This window comes from Lithobates pipiens, unplaced genomic scaffold (assembly GCF_037356315.1).
Source record: "Lithobates pipiens isolate NorthernLeopardFrog02 unplaced genomic scaffold, aLitPip1_a1.2 Scaffold_19, whole genome shotgun sequence".
NCBI classification, from domain to species: Eukaryota; Metazoa; Chordata; class Amphibia; order Anura; family Ranidae; genus Lithobates; species Lithobates pipiens.
The window spans coordinates 442,186,497-442,206,852 of NW_027507764.1; the positions used below are offsets into that span (position 1 = coordinate 442,186,497).

General features: G+C 42.0%; 1 protein-coding gene across 3 annotated transcripts in view; it reads left to right on the plus strand.

Moving 5' to 3' along the window:
- Window positions 1-20,356, plus strand: part of SNTG1 (syntrophin gamma 1) — a 923,961-nt gene that overhangs the window by 737,610 nt on the left and 165,995 nt on the right. For all 3 annotated transcript variants that reach the window (XM_077492670.1, XM_077492672.1, XM_077492671.1), the window contains 3 exons: window positions 6,784-6,841; window positions 18,785-18,828; window positions 18,913-18,954. In XM_077492670.1, the coding sequence (XP_077348796.1) occupies window positions 6,784-6,841; window positions 18,785-18,828; window positions 18,913-18,954 (144 nt within the window). The remainder of the gene's footprint in view (window positions 1-6,783; window positions 6,842-18,784; window positions 18,829-18,912; window positions 18,955-20,356) is intronic.

The following is a 20,356-nucleotide window of genomic DNA, read 5'->3' on the forward strand; positions in this document are numbered from 1 at the left end:
CCATTCCTACCAATTAAGTTCTATGTGGATCTTCCTCACTTGATATTTTCTGATAATATTTGGTTACTTTTACTTTTACTTTTACTTTACTCTTTTGTAACCCTATATACATTCTTGATATTCAATAAGAATTATTGATACAAAAAAAAAAAGAACAGAGGTTATAATCCTTCCCCCACTGTACTGAATAAGTGTGTTATTGTTGCAGGCTGTGTCCTGCAATTAGAAAGATCTCCCCTCACTTCCTGTCTCAGAGAGTGCAGTCACTGGAACTGGAAGTGAGGTAAATGTCACCCAGTGGGATCAGAGAAAACAATAAAACCTCAGTACAGCCAACATTAAAATTGGACTCCTGACATTTTTTAGTTTTGTCTATTGCCTTCTACTGTGCTGACTATGGGCATGGAAAATGTAATTACTGAAGACAGAGACAACAATGAATGCCCAACAGAGATTATAAGGTCCATTTTACGCTTGTGCGACCTGAAAGTTGTGCTACTTGGCTTAAAGCCGGAGTAATCTTGAGGTCTATTGACCTCAAGTCGCATCAAAGTTGGACCAAAGTAGTGCAGGGACTACTTTGAAGTGCAGGGACTGATATGAACAGTACTCATTGGAAATCATGGGGTATGACTTGTCATGTGACTTTGCAGTCCCAAGTCCTATGGCAAGTCACACAAGTGTTAAAGGGGCCAAAGCCTTCGCCACTCTGCAAAAGCATTTTATTCTTGTTTGTGCCTCTCTCTATTGATGAGGGTTTACCCTAACCTTACCCTAATCCTTTCTGCTATACTGACCTTAGAATGAGCCACTGGAAGTCTAAAGGAGTTACAAACAGCAAAGAACACAACAGGTGTCCCAGCCCTCCTTCAGAATAAAGTTCTGAATGAAATCCAACTTTGGAGAATTATTTTAAAGTATATTTAAATCCCAAACCTTTTTTTTATTTCTGGATTTAGTACAGGATGGTTTAAACTTTTTTTTGTTGTTTTCAGATACACAAAAGGTAGGGAAAATTTCACCAAAGGGAAAATAAATCCCTCTTACACAATTGTTACAATAACTGATGTCCTCATTTGGGAGATTATCTCTATGTTTCTGATGAGGTCAAATTTTTTATTTTCAGTCACTTTCTATCCTAGTGACATCTTGTCCAATGTTGGTGGTGATCACTCAAGTAATGATGAGTGCAGTTCTTTACCTTGTACAGGCTACTACTGTGATACTAGGATGGCATAATGACACATTTGCAGGGTATATCCTTGACTGCCAGTGCTCTCAGAAAATGGAGTTAGCACTTAAATTAAAAGAGAACCAACATCGTAGATTTGAGCAGGGAAATTCGTGGGTGACAGTGCCAGAGTGGAGGTGAGTATTTTGGCAATAAAAGCTGCTAGACAACTTTTTTATTTCGTTTACCAAAGAGCTGAAGGTAACTTATGTCATCATTAAACACAGTTTATTTGCCTAATTATTGTGTTCCCCTGTATTTATGCAGCATATAGTATGGCAATAGATACATTGCTTTTTTTTTTTATGTGTTGCTGTAAAGGTTTCCAGATAAGCAATCATGCTGCAATTTTAAAAATCACTTGCTAAGCTATTGCTAGACTTGCCGCGTTTCACAAGTTTGTTGCACAATTGCAGAAAGTGTGCATTGCATGACTCCAGATCAACTTTCTTTGTAAGCATTCTGTAGGCCTGCTGCAGGTGCTGGTTCAGTTATATTGTGCAATAGTCATCCCAACACAGGGGTCACTGTGGCTGAATTTTCATGCTGTAGACTTGCAGAGCTCTTGCTGCAGACTCACCACTGCAACTTTGCTCTTGTTAGAGACTTGCCATGCAAATTTGCTACAAATTGGAAAAGTGTCAACTAGAACTTGTGCTTCAAGTACTCTGCAAGTGTACAACTTGCCAGTGAAAACATGCAGCAAGTTAACAGACTTACAATTCACCACTGCCACAAATTTTTGGCAAGTTATCCTTGCTATCTGGGTTATAATACCCTGTGCTAGCAGTACCCTGCAAAAATAGCAATCCTTGCATTAGCAATCCAAACAATAGTTATTTTTGTTTAATTATAAGCTTACTTGAAAAATCTCCTTTCATGTTGTGGGTTCTGCCTTTCTGCTCTTTCCACAACTTTCAGGGATTCTGTGCATGCTGTGCAGCTTCTCCTGTTATTTTTTTTAGAATATTGGACTACATATCCCATGGTACCTTGCTGCCTGAAAGCAGTGATTCCTCTACTGATTCCACATTTTGAAATGTCTTCTCTCAGCTCCTCTGTAGATCAGAAGGCAGGCTCTGTGAAATGTGTGGCAAAGCAGTGCCTACTCACAGGGCATAGTGAATATGTATCATGGAATTAGAGGAAGTAAATGCTTGAGTAAAGAGGTGTAGCTTTAAGCTTGTAGGCCCCGATACAAAAGTTGACCTGGAGACCCACTACCACCTGCAGCTTCCACCATGTGCCAATCTACTCAAAGTGGCTAAAGCGTTATTATCTTTATTTTGATATTGAAGGTAAGTCAAAAGAATTGGGGAGGTACAGTATGTCAAAATGTAGAGAGTTTCTCCAAAATCGTTTGAATACCCTAAAACGGGGGTAGACAACCTTTGAGAGATGGCTATCTACCCGAACAACAAGTAAAGTTATCAAAGATCACCATGGGTCATCCACCTTTATTTTTTTTAAGAAATTACCTAGCAAGGCTTAACTAAATAGTAAAGAACTTGGAAAAATATAATAAAACAAATGTCACTGTAAAAATATAACTTTTCCTGCCTTAAAAGTGGATGGTGTCAGTCAGTAGAGCAGTGGACAGTGTCAGTAGTAGAGTGAATGGTGTGCGGACAATGTCAGCAGACAGTGTCAGTAGGGCAATGGAGGGTGTCAGTAGGGCAGAAGATGGTGTCAGTAGAACAGTGAACAGTGTCAGTAGGGCAGAGGATGGTGTCAGTAGAACAGTGAACAGTGTCAGTAAGGCAGAGGATGGTGTGTGGACAATGTCAGTAGGGCAGTGGGCAGTGCCAGTCAGTAAGGCAGTGGACAGTGTAAGTCAGTAAGGCAGTGGACAGTATCAGTCAGTAGGACAGTGGACAGTGTCAGTAGGGCAGTGAACAGTGTCAGTCAGTAGGGCAGTGAATAGTGTCAGTCAGTAGGGCAGTGGACAGTGTCAGTCAGTAAGGCAATGTACAGTGTCAGTAGAGCAGTGGAAATTGTCAGTCAGTAAGGCAGTGCACAGTGTCAGTCAGTAAGGCAGTGGACATTGGCAGTAAGGCAGTGAGAATTGTCAGTCAGTAGGGCAGTGGACAGTGTCAGTCAGTAGGGTAGTGGACAGTGTCAGTCAGTAGGGCAGTGGGCAGTGTCAGTCAGTAGGGCAGTGAACAGTGGCAGTGAATAAGGCAGTGGACAGTGTCAGTAGGGCAGTGGACAGTGTCAGTCAGTAAGGCAGTGAACAGTGTCAGTTAGTAAGGCAATGGACAGTGTCAGTCAGTAGGACAGTGGACTGTGTCAGTCAGTAGGACAGTGGACTGTGTCAGTCAGTAGGGCAGTGGACTGTGTCAGTCAGTAGGGCAGTGTATGGTGTGTGGACAGTGTCAGTGAGTAGTTTTTCATTTTTACAACTTTATTTTTCATTCTTTTTTTCAATAATGCTTTAGGTATGAATGAACAGAGTGAGTGATCGGTACTGGTCACTCACTGTGTTACTTCAGAAAATGAAGGGGGCCAATAAATTACATATTTGTCTGCCCCTTCCCCTGCTCTCCATCCTAAAACATTCCTTGCAGCAGCCTGTGGGAGAGCAAGGAAAGCTGGCAGCTCTGTGTGGGGGGGGGGGGGAGGTTAGGGGAGTCACAGAGGACCTGAGTCGGGATATACAGAAACTGACCCCCTCCATTTTCCTCCTGCAGCTGCTGAAAGTCATCTCCTCCTCTCCTACCAGCTTTCAGCAGCTGAAGGAGGAAAATAGAGGGAGTCGGTTCCTGTATATGCTGCCCTCCCTATCCAGGTGTAGAACTTAATGTGGCAGGGAGGCCCCATGATCCTGCCTGGAGATAATAGGATGGACGGGATTGCCCCTGCGACTCCTGTGACCCAGAACCCTATGTCAGTGTTGGGGCCCCTTCAAGGAAACAATGAGCTGTATTTTCCTCATGCAGCAGCTGGATGCCAGCAGGAGGGAGAGCAGGAGAATTTGGCTTTGCGTTGCTGCAGGAGGAAAATACAGCCCGTCAATTCCACTAAATACTGCCCCTATCACCCCTCCTTTCCAGGATCCAATGGGCTACCAAGCCCTAGATTAGCCCTAGATTAGGGTGTGCCCAGGCACACCCCATGAACACGCCTTCATACTGTGCAGAGAAGCTTTCCTCGGCTTTGAAACATACTGTCTTATCTGTTGAGACAGATGGCAAGTGGTGAGGAGAGATGCTGCTATGATTTCAGTGAACGCAGAAGCAGGGACCCGGGGCAACCTCCAGGGGCTCAGGACATTCTACTGCATGTATCTATTATTATTGTCATTGGGTTACTATTGGAGATATCATCATAATGTGTATGAAGACATGAAAAACTGGTAAAGTGATCATTTGCACTGTGAAAGTGCTTTTATACTTGTATATTGGTAATATAAACATGAGGATATTTATTTGGATTAATTATTATAGTTTGGTATAAACGATAATAACAAACCCAAATAAATATACACATCTTCATATTACCAATTAAATAAATATACAAGTACATTTGCAGTGCAAATGGTCACTTTAGCAGCTTTTCATTTCTTCCTACATATTATAATGACAGTATTACATCTCTAAGCCCTTGTACAGATTCTGACAACCAAATCCGTTGAATTTTGTCCGACGGATTTTGTCCGAAACTGTTGCATACACACGGTCGGACAAAGTTGTCGGAAAATCCAACGTGATTACGTTATTTCGTTACAACGGGACTACGTTCACGCTAGTAGCCAATAGCTTTGGTGTAGGAATTTGATCTGAGCATGCGTGGCACTTTGTCCGATCGGAATTCTCTACACATGATCGGAGCATTTTGTCTGAAAATTTTACCGAGAAGTTGGAAAAGTTGGTCCGTCGGTCCGATGCAGACCACACACAGTCGGAATATCCGGCAAAACGGTCCAATCGGACACATTCCGTCGGAATCTCCGACCGTGTGTACAAGGGCTAATAGCAACCTAATGTCCCAGTGACAGTGATAATCATGGCTTTAATCATGCTCTACCTTTGTCACTGCAGCACCATTTACAACCACTTAAATGTTGATAAGAAATCAAAATAAAACTTTTCAATTCTAATTAAAATCAGACCTGTAGTCTGTAGAGATTTCAGTTACCGCTGGATTCTTCTGCACAACGTGCTCCGCTTATCCCTCCATGCAGGCAGCTTGTGTCTCTCTCTCTGGCAGGGATGCCCATTGCCCTGTTCCTCCCTTCAGCAGCTGAATTGACCATGCAGAGCTCTCACTGCAAGCACAGAGGGTGAAAGGAGCTGGCGACTGTAATGCACAGGATCCGGATTACTGTTGGAGAGACTCGTTCAGTTCCCGGGATGGAGCTCAACACAGCTAACAAGTGGGACAGTTGGCGACTACGCACAGAAGTCTCCTCCCAGCTCTCTCCTTCTCACTTCTGGTTCTGGTTTGACAGGAGTAGTGGGGCGGCTGTCACTACTGCTGATTGCGGCGGCACCCAACATGTAGCACCAGGGTACATGTCCCCCCTAGTTTCAGCTCTGCTCAGTCCACATAATGTGCAGAAACACCCAGACCTGTCAGTGTCCTGGACTGTCCCTCCACATCCCCCATGCTCCACTCTCACCGTGTGATGAACTTGCTTGTAGGATCCTCTGCACCCGAGTGGCTCCTGTTCGAGAGCAGGTACTCCCAGCCGGGCCCCGCCATCAGTGAGGACAGGTGGGTGGGCAATAAGAGAAGAGCAAGGTGACATCACCAGGGATTCACCTGGAGTGAGAGTGATGGGGAGATGAGGGGGCAGGGATGGGGAGTGGTCTGGCCCATCATATACACCTCATGTGACTTCACCGCCCACATAGGCACAGTGATTTAAACCTAAATGTGAGAGGGAGACGGCATGGGCCCCCCTGAATCAGGGGCGGGGTTGCAATTACGACCCCTGCGACCCCTTATGCTACACCCATGTTTGGGGATCTTCACAAAGTAAGTTTGCAAACTACAAGGCTGTTCAGATTAATTGGAGTAGGCTAGAAATAAATAAAATACAATGTAAAAATTAATACATATTTTTACATTTTGACAATAGATGCTTGTTAATATTCTGCTAATGGTTGGAAGTCTTTTACTTTTCAATAAACATTTTTAATACAGTTTTCTACAGGTTTTCTTTCCTCTTTGTGGTCTATAAGCTGTGTAATCTCCTTACCGCGTTTGTCTTTTCTGGCAAGGTTTGTATCTTACCTGTCACTGAGTGTCTGTACACTTGACAATAACTGAAGCAAAGCTCTGTGGGCCTTAATGTCAGATTTGAACATTTCAAACATGGATAACGCACGATGGTGCTCTGATGTATGCATAGGAATGCAGGTCACAGCAGTTCACATAAAGCTGACTGGTAGGATAGGAGTATACTATGTATGCATACTAGGATAAGCAATATTGCTTAATGTCAAAACTTTACGATGGTGGGTATTATGTTATTTACTAAAAATAGCTTTAATGCTAATTTCTCACATGTAAAAATTAATTTTTTATTTTTTGTGTTTTTTTTCTAGGGAGGAGCTGAGCATAGCATCCCAGTTGTTATATCAAAGATATCCAAAGAACAAAGAGGTATGTTAGTGCCTGTATATGAATAAAACAATATCATTGCTGCTGAGTGTTTGGAAATGTACTAGTAAGGTGTTTGTCATATTATAGAAATGTTACTTATCTGGCTGTTATGTTTACCCTCTTACTTCAATTCGTTGCATCCCTTACCTGAAACAGGTATGCAAATAAGTAGGGCTGGACTGTTCATGGGTGCATTGGTTAGTGAAAACTATTTCTGAATAGGGGAGCATTGTGTATATGTGTGAGGAGAGGGGCTGTGCTGGAGTGGCATGCATGCACCAGCTATTAAGGGACAGACAGCAGTAGTGTCTAAAAAAACAGAGCTGGTGGACAAACAAGAAAGCTCACTTCTTTTGTTGCTCCTCAGTTACCTGTGTGGATACTCACTCAGAGGGCTATGGCTTGCCTTAGGCTATCTGCGTCCATCTCATAACTCCTTACCTGTAGTTCTTGAGACCATATCGCTGCAGTTACACCTCTGGCTTTAGTACACTTGGCTTGGGCTAAAAAGCCTTTTGCAACCAGCTCATGCCTCCACCACCATAAGAGATAGGATGACTACGGTGAGCTCTTCTGAGTGCAGGATTATCTCTCTCTGTCTACCAGCCCTGTCTAGGGCCTCCACTTAACTGACTACATTTGGCTCCCATTCCCCAATTCCATTAGTCTCCTCCCAACCTAGCATATATTTGAAAACTGACTCACTCGTGACATCACTACAGGAGGGCTCTAGCTAAAAGGGATCTAGCACCTGTATACACTATTCCAGGATGGAGCCACCTAGTGGCAGACTAGTTAACTGCACCCTATTAGACATGCATGTAGGCTTTTGTAGGAGAGTATGGATGAGCAGAACACCCCCCAGTTCAGTTTGCAGCAGAACATGCGAACAGGCAAAAAATGTGTTTGAACACCATTAATGTCTATGGGACACAAACGTTAAAAATCAAAAGTGCTAATTTTAAAGGCTTATATGCAAGTTATTGCCATAAAAAGTGTTTGGGGACCCGGGTTCTGCCCCAAAGGACATGTATCAATGCAAAAAAAGTTTTAAAAACGGTTGTTTTTTTCGGGAGCAGTGATTTTAATAATGCTTAAAGAGAAACAATAAACATGAAATATTCCTTTAACCACTTGCCGCCCGCCCTATAACAAAAGCACGGCGGCAAAGTGGTTTCAAAATCCTGCCTGGACGTCATATGACGTGATGAGGATTTTGAGCCACTGCGCGCCCCCGGGGCACGCATCGCGGCGATTGTTGTTGCGGGTTGTCAGTCTGACACCCCGCAACTACGATCTCAGTAAAGAGTCTCCGATGGAGACTCTTTACCACGTGATCAGCCGGTGATCGGCTTTTCCTCAGAGCCAATCGGCTGCTCCTCTTCCAAGGGGGTCTGTGCTGATCGATTATCAGCGCAGCCCCCCGAGGATGCCCACACTGGACCACCAGGGACGCCACTAGACCACCAGGGATGCCCAGCACAAGGTATGCCACCCTAGACCACCAGGGATTCCAGTCAGTGCCCACAATGGATGCCAATCAGTGCCCACAAAGGATTCCAATCAGTGCCCACAATGGGCATCACTGATTGGCATGCATTATTGTTTGGCACAGATTGGCATCCATTAGTACAGTATAAAACAATACAATGCCGCCTATCAGTGCCCATCCATGCCGCCTATCAGTGACCATCTGTGCCGCCTATCAGTGCCCATCCATGCCCATCTGTGCCGCTTATCCATGCCCATCTGTACCGCCTATCCATGCCAATCCATGCCAGCTATCAGTGCCAATTTGTGCTACCTATCAGTGCACATCCATGTCGCCCATCAGTGCCACCTATCAGTGCCCATCAGTGCCGCCTATCAGTGCCACATATCAGTGTCCATCAATGCCACCTCATCAGTGCCACTTCATTGGTGCCACCTCATCGGTGCCCATCAGTGCCACCTTATCAGTGCCCATCAGTGTAGTCCCATCAGTGCCCATCGGTGAAGGAGAAAACTTACTTATTTACAAAGTTTTGAAACTGAAACAAAAAAAAACGTTTTTTTTCTAAATTTTCGGTATTTTTTTATTTGTTTAGCAAAAAATAAAAACCATAGAGGTGATCAATTACCACCAAAAGAAAGCTCTATTTGTGGGAAAAAAATGATAAAAATTTCATTTGGGTACAGTTTAGCATGACCGCGCAATTGTCATTCAAAGTGCGACAGCGCTGAAAGCTCAAAATTGTTCTGGGCAGGAACGTGTTTAAGTGCCCTGTATGAAGTGGTTAAATATCGTGCCTGAGGAGTGTCCTTAGTATGCCTGTAAAGTAAGACATCTTTCCTGTGTTTAGAACAATACCACAGCAAAATTACATTTCTAAAGGAAAAAATGTAATTTAAAACTACTCTCAGCTGTAATGTATTGTCGTGTCCCGGTTGACAATGCTCAAATGCTTAGAGATCCAACCGATAGAAAAATTGGAATTCCTGTTAAAAAACATTTTTTTCTTTGGCAGGTTTAATAGCTCAACCTGCAGTGGCAGCAATTGGGGTATGTCAATCATTGAGAGACCACTTGAAACAGGTGCTCAAGGTTTTCCCTGAAAAGAAGGCCCAAGATTTAGCCGAGCTTTGCAATTGACGCAATCAGAGATTCTATTCTTCAGACCTCTCTCCTTACGCTTGGGTTGGTGCATATGCATAGAATCCTATGGTTGAAAAGTTGGTCAGCCAAAGTGCCATGAAAAAAGCTCCTGGCTGGTTTTTCTTTCTGTGGTGAAAGGCTGTTTGGAGATGATTTGGACAAATATATCCAAAAGATATCAAGTAGGAAAAGGACCCTTTTGCCAGTTAAGAAAAGAGTACATGTCCTTCATTTAAACAGGCTCTTTCTCCATTGCCAGGGACATCACCCTCCAGGCAGTCGCGATGGCCTCCACCGTCAGGTTCAAGAGGTAAACCTCAGGGTCAACCCCAGGGACAAGAGAAGTCCTGGGGAGGAAACCAGGGAGGAAAGAGAGAATGCTAAAGCCTCCTTATGAAGGAGTTTCGAGACATGACTCCAATAGCTCTAGGTTACAAACTAGAGTTATGAGAATTCCCATCTCCTCGTTTCCTCAGGTCATATGTCCCCAAAAATCCAGAGAAAAAGAAGTCTCTCTTTCAAGCGTTAGACCGACTTTTGTTGCAAAAGGTGATCATGGGGTCCCCATGGAAGAGCAGGTGTTGGAGTTTTATTCAAACCTTTTCACGGTGCCAAAACCAAATGGAGATGTCAGACTCATTCTAGATCTCAAAGACCTAAACTGGTTCCTGAATAATTGCTCTTTTCAAATGGAATCAATCCGATCAGTAGTCTCAATCCTACAAGGAGGAGAACATCTGGCATCAGTCGACATCAAGGATGCATACCTGCATGTGCCTATTTTCCCCGCTCACCAGAAATATCTGCGCTTCGAAGTAGAAAAACGTAATTTTCAGTTTGTAGCCTTGCCTTTTGGTCTAGTTACTGGACCTCGGTTTACAAAACTTCTGGCCCTTCCTCTAGCCATATTAAGGACTCAAGGTATAACAATAAATGCATACCTAGTCGACTTGCTCTTGATAGACCGGTCGGTAGCCCGCTTAGATCAAAGCTTGGTCACCACAGTCAACTACCTGGAATACCTAGGTTGGGTCCTCAACCTAGAGAAATCTTCTTTAAAACCATTAAGAAGACTAAAGTACTTGGGTCTGGTTACAGATACAGTGCAAAGATCAGCGCCATAAAGGAGCTGGTTAAGGTGCTCAGGGAGAAGAAGAGTCCTTCTATTCGCCTTTGCATGTGGTTGTTGGAAAAGATGGTGGCTTCATCCAAAGCAGTTTCCTATGCTCTGTTTCATTCGAGACTGCTGAAAAACAGTATCCTGTCTGCCTGGAACAAGAAGCTCCAAGAGCTAGATTTTCCAATGCGTCTGTTGCCAAAAGTGTGCCACCAGAGCCTCAGTAGGTGGAGGTTATCCGAGAATCTGCAAAAGAGGAAATCCTTCTTACCAGTTACCTGGAAGGTGGTAACAACAGATGTTATTCCTGGAAGAGTCAACTGTCCAAGGGAAATGGTCCAGAACCAAAAGGATCTTGCCCATCTACATTCTAGAGATTCGGGCAGCGCACCTAGCCCTAAAGGCCTGGACATTCAGGTTGCAGAATTGTCCTGTCAGAATTCAATCTGACAATTCCACAGCAGTGGCTTATATCAATCACCAAGGGGCCCCAGAAGTCATGCAACCCAGGGAGAGGTAAACCATATCCTAACCTGGGCAGAAAGGCATGTGCCGTGCATATTGGCAATCTTCATTCCAGGGGTAGAGAATTGGCAGTTGCCAGCAGTTGTTCCCGATGGAATGGTCCCTCCACCCTGACATCTTCCTGGCTATATGCCAAAGAAGGATGTAGATTTGTTTGCGTCCATATTCAACAAGAAAGGCAACAACTTTGTATCAAGAAAAAGGGATCCACTCGCATACAGAACAGATGCATTGGTGACCCTGTGGGATCAATTCTCACTGATTTCTGCATTCCCTCTATTCTGCTGCTACCACGGCTTCTTTGCAGGATAAAGCAGGAAAGCAAGTTGGTGCTTATTGTGGCCCCAGAATGGCCCAGAAGATCTTGGTATGCAGAGATCATAAAGATGGCGGTAGGGGCCCCATAGACCCTACCACTACGTCCAGACCTGCTTTCGCAGGGACCATTGTTCCATCCTACCTTACAAACGCTAAATATAATGGTTTGGCTATTGAAACACACATTCTGAAGAATAGTGGGCTTTCAGGTTCAGTGATATCTACATTGAATAATGCAAGGAAGCACAGTACTTTAAAAGTATGTGCAAAACAGGTGACCGCACTCCAATATTCAGAAGTATAAATGCTTTAAAATCCAAGCATACAGTGCCTTGAAAAAGTATTCATACCACTTGAAATGTTCCACATTTTTCATTTCAAACAAAAACGTAAATGTATTTTATTGGAATTTTATGTGATGGACAAACACAAAGTGGCACATAATTGAGAAGTGGAAGGAAAATGATAAATTGTTTTCTGAATTTTTTACAAAAAAAGTATGAAAAGTGTAGTGTGCATTAGTATTCAGCCCCCCCCCCCCCCCCCGAGTCATTACATTGTAGAACCACCATTCACTGCAATTACAACTGCAAGTCTTTTTGGATATGTCTCTACCAGCTTTGCACATCTAGAGTGAAATGTTTGCACATTCTTCTTTGCAAAATAGCTCAAGCTCTGTCAGATTGGATGGAGAGTGTCTGTGAACAGCAATTTTCACGTCCTGCCACAGATTCTCAATTGGATTTAGGTCTGGACTTTGACTGGACCATTCTAACACATGCTTTGATCTAAACCATTCCATTGTAGCTCTGGCTGTTTGTTTAGGGTCATTGTCCTGCTGGAAGGTGAACCTCTGCCCCAGTCTTGAATCTTTGCAGACTCCAACATGTTTTCTTTTAAGATTGCCCTGTATTTGGCTCCATCCATCTTCCCATCAACTCTGACCAGCTTCCCTGTCCCTGCTGAAGAAAAACATTGCCGCCATCATGTTTCATGTGGGGGTGGTGTGTTCAGGGTCATGTGCAGTGTTAGTTTTTTGCCACACATAGAGTTTTGTTTTTAGGCCAAAAAGTTAAATTTTGGTCTCATCTTACTAGAGCATCTTCTTCCATATGTTTGCTGTGCCCCCACCCCCACCCACCCACATGGCTTCTCGCAACCTGCAAACGTAACTTCTTATGGCTTTTGTTTCAACAATGGCTTTCTTCTTGCTGCTCTTCTATGAAGGCCAGATTTGTGGTGTGCACAACTGCTAGTTGTCCTGTGGACAGCTTCTCCAACCTGAGCTGTGGATCTCTGCAACTCCTCCAGAGTTACCATGGGCCTCTTGACTTCTCTGATTAATGCTCTTTTTGCCCGGTCTGTTTAGGTGGACAGCCATGTCTTGGTAGGTTTGCAGTTGTTCCATACTCTTTTCATTTTGGATGATGGATTGACCAGTGCTCAGTGAGATGTTCAAAGCTTGGGATATTTTTTTATAACCTAACTCTGCTTTTTTTTTTTTTACTTCTCCACAACTTTATCCCTGACCTGTCTGATGTGTTCATTGGCCTTCATGATGCTGCTTGCTCACTAAGATTCTCTAACAAACATCTGAGGGCTTCACAGAACAGCTGTATTTATACTGAGATTAAATTACACACAGGTGGACTCTATTTACTAATTAGGTGACTTTTTATGGCAATTGGTTCCACTAGATTTTAGTTAGGGGTATCAGAGTAAAGGGGGCTGAATACAAATGCATGCCACCCTTTTCACATATTTATTTGTAAATAATGTTAAAAACCATTTATCATTTCCCTTCCACTTCACAATTATGTGAAACGTATGTGTTGGTCTATCACATAAAATTCCAATAAAATGTATTTATATTTTTGGTTGTAACATGACAAAATGTGGAACATTTCAAGGGGTATGAATACTTTTTCAGGGAACTGTAACATCACTATGCCAGGACACAACAGGACTGGAAAGGCAAGGTTAACATGTTTCACAAACCAAATCACTTTAGAGCTTGATAAATCGGAGGGAATGGCAGTTATTTATTATCCTAAATTTACAACCACTTTAACTCTGATTTTACTGATATGTATACTTGTTCAAGGTCAACAACCCAAACCTTACTGAACCCATTTGGTCAGTGTATAAGCCAGACAACTAGCATCTTCAGAAGGGGATCATGTCTCTCAGGAATGTAGAACAGCACCCAAAATAGATAAGGAATCCCAGTTGGGAGATCCTCTACTCTGGACAGGCTGTGACTGGCTTGACTTTGCTGTCCTACTCTGACTGTCACTGGATTGAGCTCTCTGAATATTTCAATGAATAATGCATAGAAGTTTGCAAGACAGTATTAGTGTGTATTACTCTCCTATTCTGTGAACTTATATTTTAAAGAGGTTGTAAACCCCCCTAAAAAAAAGCTCTAAGACAAAGGCATAATTAGTTAGTATACTAGCTCATTATGAAATACCTTAGAACAAAGCCCTCCAGTGGTGCCTGCACACTGCTGACACAGCTGACATCTTCTCGGTGTGTCTCCCGGTTTGGTGGGCTCAGGCGCTGTGAGTGGCCAGAGCTGTGATGACATCACTCTTACGCAATCATGGCACAGGGACCTTTCTTTCAGAGCGCAGGCGCCAATGACATCATCAGCGGAGTATACAGTAAATATCTCCTAGACGTTGCAAGTTTAGGAGATATTTACAGTACCTATAGGTTAGCCTTATTATAGGCCAACCTATAGGTACCAGTGGAGTTTTCTTCCTCTTTAAGTAACCCTTCATGTTGTGACACTAGAAGCTCAACTAAAGGTGAGTCTGAACATGGCAAGCAGATGTGCAAGCAGATGTCTCAATTTAGGGTTTCAAAGACTTTCAACAATATGACAGAGGTTTAAATTCTACCTCATTCCAATACGCCCCCCCCCCCCCCCCCAAAAAAAAAAAAAAAAAAAAGTAGTGGACACAGTTCTGCTTTACAGCAATATTTCTTTGTTACTAGTGTAGCTGCATTGATTTGTAAATAAACGTTTGACAGACACAAGGGGTTAAAACGTGTATGACTTTCATTGGTTCTATCAGTTTCCTAATCCATAAACTACAAGTCCCGCTGCTCCTTCCACAGATCTGGGGAGATTAAGCTGAATCAAGGTAGAGTACAAATGCATGCCAACACCAGAGCTTAGCACTGAAGCCCCATGGCAGTTTTTTTTTTTTTTTTTTTTTTAGTAGCTGTTCCCCTTAAAATTCCAAACAGGCACTTATCCAGACATGCAGTCTGAGTGTACAAAAAGGTGTCCCAAGTTAGATATGACTAAACTTCAGGAATTTAATTATTCTCCAGTCATACGCAAGATTATAAAACTACTCCAAAAATATGATAAAATAGTCCACTCATGGATGGGGAGAATCAATACAATAAAAATGTATATATTACCAAAATTACTGTATATATTTCAAGCTATACCTTTTACCCCTCTAATTAATTTGATGGCGCATGGATTTTGAGGGGGAACCCCACAGCATTTTTTTTATTTTGGCGCGGGGTTCCCCTTAATATCCATACCAGACCTGAAGGGCCTGGTATGGAATTTGGGGGGCACCCACGTAATTCTTTTTTTAAATTTTGGTTTGGGGTTCCCCTTTATATTCATACCAGACCCAAAGGGCCTGGTAATGGACTGGGAGGATCCCTTGCCGTTTTTTTAATCAATTACTTATTTTATCTGTATTGCCGGGACCGACAATTCATTATAGCTGCGAGCACTTTTACATTACCTTTTTTCCTTTAGAAATGTAATTTTGTGCAGGGACTGTTCTAAACATGGGAAAAACGCACCACTTATAGGCATACTATAGACACCCCCAGGTACGAAATTTAAAGGAATATTTCACTTTTATTGTTTCCCTTCAAGCATTATTAAAATCACTACGCCTGAAAAATTGCAGTTTTTAAAACTTTTTTTGCATTTTTGCATATCTCTTGGGGAAGGACCCGGGTCCCCAAACACTTGTTATGACAATAGCTTGCATATAAGTCTTTAAAATTAACAATTTAGATTTTTCATGTTAGTGTCCCATAGACTTTAACAGTGTTCATGTGTTCTTTTTTTGCCTGAATGTTCTGGTGCAAACCGAACCAGGGGGTGTTTGGCCCATCCCTACTCACTGGTAGAGCGGGATAGGGCATTTCCTTTGTTACATAAAACCTCAACAGTGATAAGAAATCAAGAAAGGAATTATAAAATCATGATGAGATGGTATAGGGCCCCAGTGGATTTACATAAAATAAATAGAGACAATTCAGAAACATGTTGGGGATGCCTTAAGGAGAGGGGGGCTATGACACATATCTGGTATAACTGTTTAATGGTGAAGGATTTCTGGGATCAAATTTTTTACATTTATCTGAAGATATTACGTTCTGAAACACAATCAAGTATTAATATTTCAATATTAACTATTATTCCAGGATCCAGAAGAACAATTAAGACAGACATCCTTCACCATATAACAGCAGCTAAGATAATAATAGCTCAAAATTAGCAAAAAACATAACTTCCTACAGTGCCAGAATGGGTGAATGAATGAAATACAGCAAACAGAGACAATGATAATGATTCAAGAGAAAATGAGTAACCAAAACCCCAAAATTTGGGAAAAATTGGAAAAGTTTAGGTCCTTGGCAACTTTATCACTATTTATGAAAGGGAATGAACCACCCTAATGCATACCACCTTAATGGGGGGGGGGGGGGGGGTTTGATATTACAACTTTTTTTTGGGGAGGGTGGTTAAAATGGGGTTGTTTGTTATGAATGGTAGTAAAAAAAAAAAAAGAGGGCTGTAAGTGTCCTTCCTAAACCATACTAGGCCAAATTCCTTTCAAACATAGGGCCCACACACTGCTGACACACATACCTTACAAGGTCAGGGGTGACCAAGCTTCTTCCTCCCTTGAAAAGCACCTTGTCCTATTGTTGAGCAAAAATGGCCTCCTCCACTCATCTAGTCTACAAGGGGATGTGGGGGGATAATAATAATAATAATAATAATAATAAGGTAAGGTGACCAGATTTTTCCAATTAAATCCGGGGACATATTTTTTTTTGTCAGCTGAGCTCAGCTGCCTCTCTCTGCCTGACACTGCTGCTGCCCGCCTGAGCTGCCTTACAGCCTCTCAAGTCTCACTCTCTGGACCCCGTCTACTACTGGGTGGGGAGCGGAGCTGAGCGGAGAAGGATCACTCAGCTGGGGAAGGCAAGGAAATAAGCAGGCAGGTGGCTTGCAGGGACCAAGGCAGAATAACATGCAAGCAGGAGGGGAATGGGCATGCATCTGAAACTGTAATAAGGGAACCCTTAAGCCCCGTACACACGAGCGGACTTATGTCCGACAGACTTCGGAAGGAGTTCTGCCGGAGTTCTGCCGGAGTTCCGACAGAGTTCTGACGGACTTTTCGAATGAGCGGACTTGGCCACACACAATCACACCAAACTCCGACGGATTCGAACGTGATGACGTACGACTGGACTCGAGTAAGGAAGTTCATAGCCAGTAGCCAATAGCTGCCCTAGCGTCGGTTTTAGTCCGTCGGAATAGCATACACACGAGCGAATTTTTCGGTAGGAACTGGGTCCGGCGGAGTTCCGTCAGAAAAATTTGAAGCATGTTCCATTTTCTAAAGTCTGTCAGACTTTTGCGAATCAAAAGTCCGTTGCAGCCCACACACGATCGAAAAGTCTGACGGAATCATTCCGTCGGACTTTGGATGTTGAAAAGTCCGCTCGTGTGTACGAGGCTTAAGATATCCTTCTCGCAGAGGAGTGAGAACAGGCATACATTACTACTCATACATACTACTCATACTACACTCAAAAAAATGTAATAAATGTCCCCCAAAGTAAATCCATCATCCGTCACCTTGTCCAGGTATGTACATACAATGTCAGACGTGACCACCTGCTGCACTACGATGCCTGTCTATTTCCCAATGTTAAAAGGCACCTGGCCCAGGCTGGTTCAGGAAGGTTGGGGGCTGGGTGGAGGGGTGGCACATGCTTACTTCCCTTTTATTTCTGGCCACTCAGGCTTTATGCTTAGCATAGGGCCTGGTTGTAAGTTTAAGAGGGAATACACAATGGTTTATTTCCTTTTTCCTAAAATCCTCTAAATAACATGTATGGGGATGCTTTAAGTAGCAAATAATAAAGAGAAATATGCTAGTATTATTTCTTATGCCAGTGTACTATATTTAGTCTGCCTAGAGAGCAGTGACTCTGCAAAATGTAAATAAACGACATGCCTGCATCCTTTTAATTTATCTTTATAATAATTTTCCATGTGGGTTTTTTGCCTTGATGAACAAAGTACACATGGTTTTTCAAAGAGTCTAAGAGTCATTGCAAAGCTTTCCAGTCTCTGTGTGATGACTGAATAATGTAAAAATAAATTATTACTTGGGGAAAAATTAAAGGCAAATTGAATTATACCTCTGTGGCAGATAGATGCATCCTTCTCCACGCTAATCAAGAAAATGCAATCTCTGAATACCAAAATTACCAAGTTTGTGACTCCTACAACTGCCCATAGGAGACTTAAGAGGATTAATGTTTTCTTCCTCGGTGCTCTACTTTTGACAGCTTGAAAATGAGTTTCAGTATCTTTCATTGGTTTTCTCAGTATGGTAAATTCTTTTAAGTAGAGAAAAAAAAACAGATTTGCTAACATTTTCAGCAATCTGTTACATACAACCATAGATTTTATTTTGTCTAAAGTGGAAATAAGGGTAAAAAAGGAAAAAAAAGATGTCATGCGCATTAACACAATGTCTTACCTGTAGATCAGTTGCAGTTAGAGGGTTGAGACAAACCATTTGACACTGACAGAAGTGCTTCTAATGGTCAGGTTTTATTCATGTATGTAAAACCTTTAGTTCTAAAAAGAAAACAACTGTTTTAGTAAATACTTAAAAAGTATTAAATTGAGTTTTAGCTGCTTATATAAAGTCCATCTAACACTACCCTCTCCATAGGCTGACAATGCTGCTGTCCAAAGGTAGCTGTACTGTTCATCCATAGAGAAGTGAGTGTAACCAACCTAAGACAGAAATGTGTTATTGCCTGGATCAAAAGGTTGAACTGTATGGACTGGTAACATTATTCAACCTTGCCAACTATTTAACTATTTAATGTAAATGTTAAACCTAAAAGGAAAAAAAAGCTAAAACAAAAAAACAAATATCGCCACCATATCTAGGGACCGGTAAGCTGTAATATATATATTACATTTTTGTTTTTAGGTTTAGAAATGCTTTTTATAATCTCTTTATATTTGTATAATTTGCAGCAGAGCTTTCAGGACTTTTATTCATTGGAGATGCTATTCTTCAGGTAGGATTTTCAAGTTTCTCATATAAAGCCCTGAATTTTCAATTACTATGTAACATAATCAGTAAATAATGTATCTTATTACAGATTAATGGCATTAATGTGAGGAAGTGCAAACACGAAGAAGTGGTAAGATTTTCCCTTTTTTATATATTAAAAAGTATCTGTCACTTAACTTGATGGCTTTTGTATAGGTGCTTCTGTCTGGGTGTCTGAAAAATATGACTTTGGTGCAGGGAGGATATTCAAAAAAAGCGATGGTGTCATTACCAATACTGTAACTATTCCGCTATGAGGCCTTTGTTGGTAAAGTCATATCCATAGTTGGAAGACTATTGTCCCAATCAATAAAGCCATCAAAAAAGCTCTAACCAATAGCATATAAAACACACAGAAGCCTTTAAAGGGCATTTACATTTTATCATCATTCTTTAGAACATAAAATACTCTTCAAACCAGTGAAAAAGATTTAATCAGCGCAATACAAAAATAATGTGAATCAATAAAATAAATTAAATACTGGTAAATATTTGGTGTATTAGCCTACTAATAGGCTTAACATGATTGCTGCCAACACCTCTCAGAGTGTATCCACATGTGACTCTCATTAAAATACTTGCAAACAAAATATAGTGTAGAGCAACCAAAAAGCAATGAATCAAGTCCACATATTATAAAATTCCACTGTTGTGCAACTTTCAGTGACAGTTCTTAATATCCAGTGACTTTAGTGAGCTGGAATGCCTGCTCACCTCCAAAAGTTGACCCCGCTACAGAGTCACACACGCCTGGTTTTATGTCTCTCAGGAAACAAGAATCCTCCTCCTAGTGCCCCTGGACAGCTCAGACCTCCTACCAGGATCTCATTTAGTCATGTGTGGCCATATAGTGACAAAGGCAAACCATAGTGCTCTCTGCTACATGTATTTAAAACTTAACTCAGGGATTAAAATACTCACATAAAAATGTATAACACATGCATATCATCAACTTCGATGTAAGCTGAGAAAAACTTCCTGAATGGCGGCACCTCACACCTGTACGTGTTACACTCTCTGATGAGCTTCTTCAGTAGGTAAGGATAGTCAGAAATACAAGGAATATATAAACTACTACCTTATCATCAATCATTCCACAAGTACAAACACTTGAACACTCAGCTGAGAGGGACACAAAGCAGGGAAGAAGAGGATATGATGTAATGTGACACAGAATCCAGTGTTGCCTACAATAATCCCCCTCAGCTGAGTGTACAGGTATTTGCACTTGTAAGATGATGACATTGGAAGAACCCAGGAGGAGCTCTGTGTTATCCAGGAACACCAGGAGGAGGATTCGTTTTTCCAAGGTATTCAGGGAGATATAATACCAGGGGTGTGTGACTGTGTAGTGGGGTCAACTTTTGGAGGTGAGTGGGCATTCCAGCTAGAGGTGGTGGTCACTGAAGTAACTTATTAAATAAACAACTTTTATTTATAACAGCCAATGCAAACTATTTGTAGGGCTTTTTAGGTATAAAGGAAGTTGTGTT